The 12,798-nt window shown below is 45.3% G+C and overlaps 1 protein-coding gene across 15 annotated transcripts in view; it reads right to left on the bottom strand.

Moving 5' to 3' along the window:
- KALRN (kalirin RhoGEF kinase) overlaps positions 1-12,798 on the bottom strand; it is a 692,774-nt gene that overhangs the window by 416,923 nt on the left and 263,053 nt on the right. For all 15 annotated transcript variants that reach the window (XM_070370301.1, XM_070370325.1, XM_070370311.1 and 12 more), the window contains one exon: positions 1,555-1,677. In XM_070370301.1, coding sequence (XP_070226402.1) covers positions 1,555-1,677 — 123 coding nt within the window. The remainder of the gene's footprint in view (positions 1-1,554; positions 1,678-12,798) is intronic.

The following is a 12,798-nucleotide window of genomic DNA, read 5'->3' as shown; positions in this document are numbered from 1 at the left end:
CAGCATCTCTTGTTGTTTAGTTGCTAAGTCACGTCCAACTCTCTTGCAACATCATGGACTGTAGCCTGCCAGGCTCCTTTGTCCATGGGATTTCCCAGGCAAGAATACTGGAGTGGATTGCCATTTCCTTCTCAGGGGATCTTCCCCACCCAGGAATCAAACCCGTATCTCCTGCATTGATGGGCAGATTGTTTACCACTGAGCCACCAGGGAAGCCCATACAGCAACTCAATCACAGCACATATCAAACTGTGCCATGACTGTCTGAGTTATCTCCCTTATTAGACACTGAAAACTTGAGGCCAGAATTATTTCTTCTTCAATACATTAAGTCCAGTGTATAACATAATTAAATTAACTCCTTAGAAAATGAAATTGTCTTCCTTCCTGGCCTCTGTGATCCTCTGTGTTTATGTTTTTCTAACATTTGCCCTCCTCCTATCATCACCAGTTGAAATGATAAGGTGTCTTTGACATTCAGATATATGGGGAATGGCAGAGATATTCTTTTGGACCAGCAGTACAAGTAGCAAGAGCTGGCAGAGGGGAGAGAGAGAGAGATGTTGAGGCATACTTAGGCTGCAGGCATTTCAAATACAAAGGGTTCAAGAGGCAGACAAGATTTCAAAGTCTTGGGGTGACCACATGGAAAAATAAGTATCCCAAAGTGTTAGTTTCTCAAGGAATCACAGGTATTATCTAGACTAGACTCTTATATCATCAGCATCATTAATATCACAATACCAATACTTACTGATAATGGACTAAGTACCAGGCACATCTCCAGCCACCTTACAATTAATTCAGTAAATCTTCCCAACCACCGTATAAAGGAGCTATTATTATTCTGACTTTACAGATGACGAAACTGAAGGACAGAGAAGTAAATTTCCTCTGACCACAGCCATTATGTATCCCTCTGTGTTTGAATTCAGCATCTGCTTGAACTCTCCCCATCACGGGGGCTCTAACTTCCAATACAAGCCAACTCCTGAGCCATATCCTGCCTCCTGCTCCAACTGTGGTCCCCTGGACAGTTCTGCTTCCTAGACCAACAGGAAACAATTCCACCTCTTCTCTGCAAGGCAGCCCTTCACATGTCTGAAGGCAGCAATTGTAATGCCCTGCCAGGCTCCTCTCCTCTAGTCCAACAACCCAGTTTACTCATTGGTTTCCAGCGTGCCATAGACTGAGGTCCCTCTCCATCAGCTCAGTGACTCACACGTGCCAGTCGGTGGAGTCAGTGGAGTAGAAAGGGGCACTCTCCCTTCTAGTACAGCATAGGGCTGATAGCTTCTACAACCGCAGCACATTCCTTTTACCATGTAAAGCAGGGTTCACAGGCCGAAACGGGGCCATAATCTGCTGCAGGAATAGCCGACTCACCGCATGCTCTGCACACGTCCCCATGCTAGCAAATGGAATGCTAAAAGGGGCTTCATGTTCAGAGCTTCTCCTTCCTACTCAGGTTGGAAGTCCGTTTCTACCCTCTGTATCCCAACCCCTTTCCCCCTCATCATTCTCTTGCCCTAAGAAAACAGGTCCTGCACTCACCATGGAGTTCATGGCAAAGTGATTGTGCTGTGTCTGGAGGTCTAGGGCGTGCTGGTAGCTGACTCCAATCTCTGTATGGCTCTGGAGGAATAACTCCTTGTTGTGGCTTATCCAGTCAAACATCTGGAAGGGGGAAAGAAGACACAGATAATGGTTATGAGTTCAACAGCAAGAAACTTTAAGAGCTACTGGAAGAAAACCAGCCGTTCTGCTGGTGCCCAGTGAGGACCAGACATTGTGCTCAGGGTTGGAGTGCCCACAGCCTGGCTTCCCAGAAGAGCCCTCCTTAGAAGAAGTCCCCACCATCAGCCTCGATGCTTCCTTACAAAGTCTAGAGGAAAAAGAGAAAATGAGTAAGAGGACCAGGGAGAGTTAGGAGAAAGCTGTTCACTATCAGCTGCTGCTTTTAAAAACTTTTAGAAACCTTTACTTCCCCTTTTAAAAACTTTTCAAAATCATCAAAAGAACCCCACACACGCTTTAGGGACAGGACAGGTGGGAGGTTTCATGTATCCCCTACTGCACCAGCAGGAGAGACCCTTGTCGGAAGCCACAGAGCATCCTAATATACTCCCCTCCCATTTACACTGCCTGACCACACACATCGTTGAATTGACTCTGAATGGAATCAACTTTTCTTTTGATCCCACAGCCTCACAATTCCAGGGTTTCTGCTATAAGCCATGAGGAATCAGAAGAGGAGGATTTTAAGGGTAGGGTAAATACTGCCTGGCACAGTGGGCACTGAGCCATTTTCCTTCCCCAGCTCTATACCTGGTTTTCATTTAGGTTTCTACCTCCTTCCCAGGCAGCCCATTCACTTTTAGGGGAGCTGATCAGAATCTCAGTTCCAAGGAAAAGCCTGGTCACTCTAAGGGTTATCGCTTCTCAGGACACCAGATCTAAGCTAATCAGTGTATGACATTTCCTGACTGATGGGATTATCTTAGAAACATGTCCAACTCTTTGTGACCCCATGGACTGTATGTAGCCCGCCAGGCTTCTCTGTCCATGGAATACTCCAGGCAAGTATACTGTAGTGGGTTGCTGTTTCCTTCTCCAGGGGACCTTCCCAACCCAGGGATCAAACCTAGGTCTCGTGCATTACAGGCAGATTCTTTACTGTCTGAGCCACCAGGGAAACTGGTAAGAAATAGGAATGTTATCCAATTCAGTATAATAATACATGAAGGGAAGTTTGCTGGAAACTTCTGGGAAAACAGAACTGCAGTACTATAGATACAGCTTCTCTTCCTCTGATACTGTCATTGTGACACTGAACCTCAAATTGCTGAATTGTCACAATTCTGGTGGTAGCTTGAGGGAGAAGTCAATGCGCAGAGAAAGGGTGTAGCCAAAATAATGGAAAGAAATAGGCAGAGTTCTGCTTGAGCCTTGCCTGATCACCACCTTCTCTCTGGACTTCCTTAGTACCTGAGCCAATAAATCCTCTTTATTATTCAAACTGATTTAAGCTGGATTTTCTGTAATTTTCTGCCTAGAGTAGTCAACTGATATAGCCAGGAAAGATGTTAAACCTTTGGAGAAGAGGACTGCTGCACTTGGAACTCAACGCTCAGTAGCTTGGGATGAGCTAAAGACTGCGGCTCAGTTGCAGAGAAGAGCAGGGAAGAACTGAGCAGAGATGCATGCTGAGACGCTGCAAAATTCACGCCAGCTTTCCTCGAGGCCGAACCACAGCCTCATTCCATTTTCCTCCTTTAAACAGACAAATGAATTTACCTTTTCAGTTACATTTAACCAATATTTATTGGACACTCATTATATGCCCGGCACTGTTCAAGGCAAAAATGATTAACATGTGCTTCTTGAGTTTAAGTGGCTTAAAAGCCACTGTGAACAGCAAACATGGACTCAGATACAATGTTAGTATAACTTGGCATATGACAATTAAGATCACAATTTGAAAAGAAATCTATCAAGATAAAGGTCAAGATGGTGGATCAAGGTAGCTGCCACTCTTGGTGGTGTGGAGACAGGAAAGAGCACAGAAGGCTTCCCAGAGTTGGCGACACCTGAGTTGATCTTGACTCAGGTAGGAATTAGCCAGGGGAAGATGAATGAGAGGTAAGCTCCACACAAAGGGGAGATCAAAGGGGCAGAACTCCGGGGCAGCCCAGTGTGTGAAGGGCTCTGAAATCACCACTTTTGTGCTTCTGGACCTGATGTAAGGAGAATATGTGGCTGAGGAGGTAGATGGGACCATGAAGAGCTCTGGACACAGACTTTAGGAAACCTGGACTATATACTGTGGGCAGCAAGGCATCAGTGGAGGGCTGAGCAGTGAAATTCGATGTCAGCTTTGAGAGCAGTGTGGGATGGGAGACTGGAGGGGAGATATGGAGCAGTGAAAATGGTTAGGAGGCTGTTACAGTAATCCTGGGGAGCAAGAGAGATAACCTGGAAACCTGAGTGTAGGGAATGGCAGTGGAGTTTGAGAAGTGGGCAGAGTGAGAGCTACTAGGAGGGGACTGAGGACTCCCAACTGTTTAGGAAGTGGGGGTGAGGGAGAGACAGGGAGAATAGTCAGGCGTCTGGAATAGCACCCTGGGTCCTTGTAAAAGTAGATGTCATGGCACTACCTCAAGAGGAGGGTGAGAAGCTGGGGTGAGGGAGCAGAGATCGTGGTTCCATCTTAGAAACTGAGTTTTAGACGCTTAGGAGAACTTCAAGTGAAGGTGTCCTGTGGGTAGTTAAGAGTTTTGTCTGGAGGTCAGGAGAGAGACATCAAGGCTATGACAACCCACACATAAGCATAAACAAACCACCTTCCCAAGGCAAATGGGCACGCTTTGATTTAGAGAGGATTCTCCCTTCTGAATTACCCAGATCACTCCCTGCTACCTACACAGATAAAGGGCAAAGTAGCATTCTTCACTTTTGACTGTCCATGGATGTCCCAGGCTAGGGAAGCCTGTGGAGGCTGGTTGGTATTGGTGGTGTGCAACACCCTGGTTCTGCCAGCCATAGCCAATCCCATACCAATGGCATATGGTTGGTGTGGCACATGGTTCTTAAAATTATTATTAAGGACAAGAGGGGAAGAAGACAAGCTCCCCTGGAGACTAAAGGAATTTCATTGTGTAATTTTTGTTCTTTAAAATTCTACCTCTCAACCTCATTTTAAAATAATTCTATCTCTTTTTCTTGTTGATGAAAGAATCAATAAAATTAATGAAAATCTGAAATGCTTGAAGTCCTTAGAACTTGGGATGAACTCATTCCTTATATTTTCTTGGCTATCCTAGTGGCCTGGAAGTGACCTTCCCTGTATTTTCTGCTAAATGACTATTTAGATATGCTAATAAACAGAGAGTTATGTGCTAGCATCAGAATTATTAGATTGCCTGGCGCCAGGTCCCTGCTGGACTACAGAGCAAGGAGAGCTGAGCATGGGCCAATTAGGGAGGAAATGCAGGGACAACAGTGAGTTAAATGGCAGGTGACAATAGAAAGTGCTGGAGGAAGTACACATCTCATTGAGTGGACTTATTACATGATCAGGTCTGTGCCCAAGCCATTTTGCCCCATCTGCCTTCCATAGTGGAGCACATGAGCAGTCTCTGGGGGCTGAACTTTTTGGGGAACTGCAGCTATGCTCGGAAAAGGCAATAGCACCCCACTCCAGTACTCTTGCCTGGAAAATCCCATGGATGGAGGAGCCTGGTAGGCTGCAGTCCATGGGGTCGCAAAGAGTCAGACACAACTGAGCAACTTCACTTTCACTCTCCACTTTCATGCATTGGAGAAGGAAACGGCAACCCCCTCCAGTGTTCTTGCCTTGAGAATCCCAGGGACGGGGGAGCCTGGTGGGCTGCTGTCTATGGGGTCCCACAGAGTCAGACATGACTGAAGCGACTTAGCAATAGCAGCAGCAGCAGCAGCAGCCGCAGCTATGCTGGAGGCTAGATGCAGTGCTCCAAAGATGTGACACTCACCTCGTGAAGCGAGAAAAAGCCCTGCTCTAGAGGCCAAATAGTCTACATGATAGCAGGAACCAGGGTTTCTCCAACGTGGCTGTTTTCTAGGGACAGTCTCAAGTCTCCTCTGGGCCTGAATCTGCTAATTATATATAACCCTCACCTTTTTGAACTTGGCTGCCTGCAAGGATCATCAGCATTTCTGCTGCATTCAGTGGAACCGGCAGCAGAGAATGTGTGTGTGTGCATGCATGCTCCCAGGTGGGTGTGCACTTAAGCAGGATGAGGACAAGACTGGGTCTGGGCCTGGCTCTGTCACTAACTACCCGTGAGACTGTGGGCAAGTCTCTTCATTTCTGTGCTTCTCTTCATTTGCAAGGGATAAGTAGTACCCAGAATGGAAGTAAGCATCCTGGCTTACAACTGGCTCAATTGGGAAACTTATGCAAAGTATTTTTTTCCATTCAAAATAAAAATTAGTCTTATTGAGTCTCCTGGATCAGAATACATATTCATTGTTACAAAGTACACTTCTAACTTTTGATTACAAAGAATGTCCGTGAGAAAACTGGCATTGTTTTGACAGCCAGAGAAAGGCAGCTTCTTAGTCTTAGCCCTGGTATCTGTCTGGAGCTTTAGAGTTCAACATGTCCATTCACACACATCATCTCACTGCCTCCATCAGGCCCAATTTACAGACGGCAAACAGGTTCAGAGAAGTGAAGCCCACCCAATGGGCTTTATTCATTTCACCCAAGGCACATTCACTGAGTGTCTGCTGATCCAGGCTCGAAAGATACTGCCCTGCCTCCTTGACTACAGGACCTCCTCTGCCCAGGCTCCGCAGAGCTGTTGCCCCTCAGAAGGCAGCCACCAGGGCACTATGAGGCTCCAGCTGTGGTAGGCCACTGTCCCTCATAGGCCACGCACTGTCTAGTACCCAGCCCCCTCCTCTCTGCCTCACCTTTGCCCTCTCAGTGCCTGGAGATAGCTGATTCAAACAGCTACACTTCTCTCAATAAATACTTCAGTTCAGTTCAGTTGCTCAGTCGTGTCTGACTCTTCACGACCCCATGAATCACAGCGCACCAGGCCTCCCCGTCCATCACTAACTCCCGGAGTTCACTCAGACTCACGTCCATAGAGTCAGTGATGCCATCCAGCCATCTCATCCTCTGTCGTCCCCTTCTCCTCCTGCCCCCAATCCCTCCCAGCATCAGAGTCTTTTCCAATAAGTCAACTCTTCGCATGAGGTGGCCAAAGGTGGTTTCAGCTTCAGCAGCATTCCTTCCAAAGAAATCCCAGGGCGGATCTCCTTCAGAATGGACTGGTTGGATCTCCTTGCAGTCCAAGAAATACTTAGTGAATGAAGGTAATGCATGAGCAAGCTGGCCATGGGTTCTGGGCTTGCTCATCTCCAGACAAGCTGACCCTTTCTAAATTCCCTTCCAACTAGGACACTGCGCTTGATTTGTTTGAACTGGCTTCTCTGGAAGACACTTCAACTAGACACTTGAAAAAAACTCTAAAGAAAAAAAAATTAAAGGAAATATTTCCACAGTGGTTTCAAACATTTTGAACTCTTTATTGTTGTTGTTGTTACTGTTGTTTATTTTTTTGAGAAGCAGCAAATGGTAGGTTCCACAAAATGTAAAAAGACAACAAAATTCCTCCAGGAGGAAAGTTCATGTCTAAATAATGAAATTTTATCTCTTTGTTTGGAAACCAACATAGTTTCATCTCATTAAGAAGATGAATGTTACATGTAAGCTACTTGAGTTTTTTTCCTTCATATTTTGCTAAGTAATTTTTTATGCTGGCTAAAACTCAGTGAAAATATAAAAATCTAGTTTTTAATATATAATAAATGATAGAATCTATTTAAATGCAAATTAGGAAGCTAAACAGAAACATTTTTATCCTTTTCTTTTAAATATGGGGGTAGCTAAAAGATTATTATTGTTCTGTTCTGTTTTTAATAAAGCATAAGCTATTTCATAGAGCAAGGATATTAAATAAGGATCCTGGACTTATTTCCTTCATTTGCCACATTTAGCAACAGAATCTGATTTAGTTTTAACTTTCAAACCAACTTACCACCTAGTGTTAGAATTTTATGCTATCTGTAATTTAAATTATATTGGTTTTAATTTGCTCATATTCAGGTTTGGTGACTTGATTGAGAGGATAGAAGACAACTAAATGATTTTCTTTTCTAAGTATGCACATTCCCGTACTACCTGTTGTCCCCTGTATCCTGCTTATATACTGCATTAACCCATCCGTGAACACCTATGCCCTAAAGAACACTAACAACCTCCTCGCCAGAGAAGCTTGCTACATCTGAAAACTTGCTGTGCAGTCAATTCCACAACAAAATGTTATGTGTTTTATAGCGTAAAGACGAGGTTTCAATTCAGGAGACTTGGGTTCTAGTATAGACCTGCTTTATAAACTTTGACAAGTTAGTTAATGGTCTGAACCTCAGTTTCCTTATCAGTGAAATGGGGATAACAATTTACACTATTTCAACCTTATCATAATAGTGAGATTAAAATAAGACTATGAATTTCATGCTTCAGTAATTGCTACATACCAGATAGATTTTTAAACCTATATAGTGAGCATATACTATTGCACATATTTCCCTAATGTTTGTGTCAGAGCAGAGAACAGATGAAAGGTGTGGATTTAAAATTGCACAACCTTCACCCTACTGCAAAATCACTGTGGGCTCATGGAAATTACACCTGAAGCTCATACACAAACATCCACAGCCCACCCCTGCCGGAGACATGCTCCCAGAGCCACCACAGGGCGCTAGACAGACCAAGGACACCTGTGGGTCTTCCCTCTGCCCCAACCCTGACATACACTTGGGGTGAGAAAGAGAGGAGGGAGAGAGAAAGAAAGAAAGAAAGCCTTTGCTTACACAGGCCTAAAAGCCCTGCATATTCTCTCAGGGTCATGCCTGAGGGCATTGTCCCCTCCTGGCCTCCCTGTGTAGCCCAAACAGTGTAACAGTGATCTAACCTTCTCCTGCCCTCCCCCTTCCCCATCCTCTCTGCCACATCCCAACCCTTCACTATTACAGACTCAATCCCTTTGACTTTTAACAGTTTTTCACCCAGGAGAGACTCCTATTAAAATGCATCATTCCTGCAACCCCTCCCGAAATTGGTTTATCCTGGACACAGAAACAGTTCATTAAGAAAGCAAGGCCCTTCGCGAGCATGACTTAGGGATGGGATCCTAAAATGGGGTGGCAGAGGAGCCCTAGACCAAAAGAGACAGGCCCTAAAGTGGGAGTGGGAGAGAACCAAGGGCAAATTTCCCCACTTTACAACTCTGCTTTCACAACTCTGCCTGACCCCGGGAAAATGTCTTCAGGCAAACAGGGACACACACAGACCCCATGTGTGTGTTCTGGCCTAGGACCCTTGTTGTTGTTATTCAACAGCCCAGTCTTATCTGACTCTTTGAGACCCCATGGACTGCAACACACCAGGCTTCCCCATCTCTCACCATCTCCCGGAGTTTGCCCAAGTTTGTGTTCATGCCGACCACCATCTCATTCTCTGATGCCCTCTTCTCCTTCTGCCCTTGATCTTTCCCAGCATCAGGGACTTTTCCAATGAGTCATCTGTGCTCATCAGATGACCAAAATACTGGAGCTTCAGCTTCAGCATCAGTCCTTCCCGTGAATATTCAGGGCTGATCTTCCTTAAGATTGACTGGCTTGATCTCCTTGTTGTCCAAAGGACTTTTAGGAGTCTTTTCCAGCACCACAGTTCGAAAGCATCAATTCTTTGGCATTCTGCCTTCTTTACAGACCAGCCCTCACAACCATATGTGACCACCGGGAAGACCATAGCCTTGACTATACAGACCTTTGTTGGCAGAGTAACGTCTCTGCTTTTCAACACACTGTCTAGGTTTGTCATCGCTTTCCTGCCAAGAAGCAATCTTCTTCTGATTTCATGGCTGCAGTCACCGCCCACAATGATTTTTGAGCCCAAGAAGAGGAAATCTGTCACTACTTCCACCTTTTCCCCTTCTATTTGCCATGAAGTAATGGGGCCAGATGCCATGATTTTACCTTTTTTTAATATTCAGTCTTAAGCCAGCTCTTTCATTCTCCTCCTTCACCCTCATTAAGAGGCTCTTTAGTTCCTCTACACTTTCTGCCATTACAGGGGTATCATCTGCATATCTGAGGTTGTTGATGTTTCTTCCACTTATCTTGTTTCTGGCTTGTAACTCATCCAGCCTGCATTTCTCATGATGTGCTCAGTCTATAGGTTAAACAAACAGGGTGACAGCAGACAGCCCTGTCGTACTCCTTTCTCGATCTTGAACCAATCAGTTGCTCCATACAGGGCTCTAACTGTTGCTTCTTGACTCACATACAGGTTTCTCAGGGGACAGGTAGGATGGTCTGGTATGCTTTCCACAGTTTGTCATGATCCACACAGTCAAAGGCTTTAAGTGTAGTAGATGAAACAGAGATAGATGTTTTTCTGGAATTCTCTTGCTTTCTCTATAATTCAGCAAATGTTGGCAATTTGATCTCTAGTTCCTCTTCCTTTTCTAAACCCAGCTTAGCCATCTGGAAGTTCTTGGTTTGCATAATGCTAAAGCCTAGCATGCAAGATTTTAAGCATGACCTTTCTAGCATGGGAGATGAGTGCAAATGTCTGATGGTTAGCACATTCTTTGGTACTGCCCTTCTTGGGAATTGGGATGAGGACTGACCTTTCTCTTGTGGCCACTGCTGGGCCTTTCAGATTTGCTGACATAATGAATGCAAAATTTTGATGGCATCGTCCTTGAGGGATCCTTAAGACCCTTCAGTCTTTGTTTTCAATTATCTGCTCATCTAGGATTGAGCTTTCCTGCTTTTCCAAAGCAGGATAGAGAAAGAAAAAGTAAAGGACCCCAAGATGTGGACCTAGTTTGTAGTTCCCCAGAATTCCCTACTGAAGGGAGTTTGATACCTTGCCTCTTCTGTATCCTGCAGGCCTGCAGACCATAAGGAGCTCAAGGTTCTGGGAGATAGTCTTTACACTGGTGTCTATAGACAGGGAGGCAGTTGGGACTTGTGCCTGACAGACAGTTAATAAATACCTACTGAAGGAGAGAAGGTGTTCTGGGCCCTGTCTGTTCTTCTTTAGGCTTTTGGAATGACAGCAGGCATAGCTGTATATATGGTACAAGAAAGAAGTCAATTTTATCTATCACCATAAATCCAGCTCTTCTTAGAGGATGGCTCAGCCTGGTTACCTGGGATACCCCAGCACTGGCCTCAGGAATCAGTCAGGGCACCAAACAATATCACAGGCCAGGCTGTATCTCTGACCTGCAGACATGCTATTGCTGCTCTAGCATATTTCTTACCCACTCTGACCCGCAATTCCCTAATTCCCAGATCTCAGATCTAACATCCTAACTAACATCATGATACTCACATCTAGAACTGCCCAGTTTCTCTATAAAACAGATAAATGTCCCTGTTTGCTCCCATTGTGAGCAAGGAGTTAATAAAACCCTTTCCCCTTGAGCATGCTAATCTGACCTTCAGTTAACACCCTAGTTCTGTTTCCCTGGAAACAGATAAAGACAGTATGTGCCAACATGTTACTAAATCATGTTGCCTATGGTTAAAAAAAACAACTACTCTCCCAACTGGTAAACTGAATCTGGATTGGAAAGACTATCAATGAACTATAAATAACTGGTGGGGATAATGTTCCTTGATCTTCCCTGAAGAGGGTGACTCTTGTAACTAAGGGTGTGTCCATTGCCAGAACCCTGGAAGCTGTGTCAATAGAGTTGCTATAAGAGATACTGGCTCGTGTGAGACATGGGTTACTGAGCCGTGAGAGCTTCTGCAGCTGCCCACCATGGATCTTGTCTCCTTGCACCTGAATTGGCCCACTGCAAGGACTGTACGGCAAGGAAACCATAGCTCCCATCTTATATTGTCCTGAGTGGATCAGCACCAAAGGTGGCCCATAGCAGTCTTTGAGTGTGAATGCTCAGTGGAGTCTAAGGAGACTCCTTAGTATGTGTGGTATCCATATTGCAGAGCCAAATCCTGTGTACATAGTCTCTCTTTGTCTTCCCTTTCCCCAGGCTCCTTTCTCACTTTCAACTTCTCTCAATATCAGCAGTAATAATGGTAGCAACAAAAATAATAGCAACTAACATTTGCCAAATGCTCATCCTGGGCTTCCCTGGTGGCTCAGTCAGTAAAGAATCCGCCTGCAATGTGGGAGACCTGGGTTCGATCCCTGGGTTGGGAAGATCCCCTGGAGGAGGGCAGGGCAACCCATCCCAGTATTCTTGCCTGGAGAATGTCCCACGGACAGAGGAGTCTGGTGGGCTACAGTCCATGGGATCGCCAAGAGTCGGACATGACTAAGTGACTAAGCACAGCACAGCACCTTGTGCCAGGCACAGCTCTAAGCATTATTAACATATAACTCATTTACTTCTCTTAATAACATCCTAATTATCTCTCCAATACTAACCCCCAATATTATCATCTCCATTCTATAAATTGAGAGACTAAGGTACAGAGAGGCTAATTAACTTGCCCAAAGTCACAAAGCTAATAAGTGGCAGAGCCAAGATTCAAACTCAGGAGGCCTAGTTCCAGTGTTGATATTCTTAACCCTGTTGCTCCACCTTCCAAAATGCTCAAAGCTTCATTTCTGTCTACCCTTCTCTTTTTCACCAAACTTTCAGACGTACATTTGGCCCCTTGGCTGCTTTTGTTTTCCTCCATCCACTTCCTCTTTAACCGCTTGTAATATCTTTTGCTTTACTGCTTTCCTAAGTCTGCACTCACCATGAAAACTGACTGCCTCCTCCTTTCTGAGATCTTGACCCTATCCTTGATCTTGCATTAAAATCCAGTGCCGTCAATTCTGCCGTCCTTTCGACTGGCTCTGACCCTCTACCAGAGGCAGGCCATCTGGCTGCAGGCATGATTCGCTTTCCCCTCCTGTTTTCACAAGTCTCTGCTGCTGCTAAGTCACTTCAGTTGTGTCTGACTCTGTGCGACCCCATAGACGGCAGCCTACCAGGCTCCCCCGTCCCTGGGATTCTCCAGGCAAAAACACTGGAGTGGGTTGCCATTTCCTTCTCCAATGCATGAAAGTGAAAAGTGAAAGTGAAGTCGCTCAGTCGTGTCCGACTCTTCTCGACCCCATGGACTGCAGCCTACCAGGCTCCTCCATCCATGGGATTCTCCAGGCAAGAGTACTGGAGTGGGGTGCCATTGCCTTCTCCTCACAAG

This window comes from Bos mutus, chromosome 1 (assembly GCF_027580195.1).
Source record: "Bos mutus isolate GX-2022 chromosome 1, NWIPB_WYAK_1.1, whole genome shotgun sequence".
NCBI lineage: Eukaryota > Metazoa > Chordata > Mammalia > Artiodactyla > Bovidae > Bos > Bos mutus.
The sequence above is the reverse complement of the archived record's forward strand: the minus strand, read 5'-3'. Positions and strand labels throughout refer to the sequence as shown.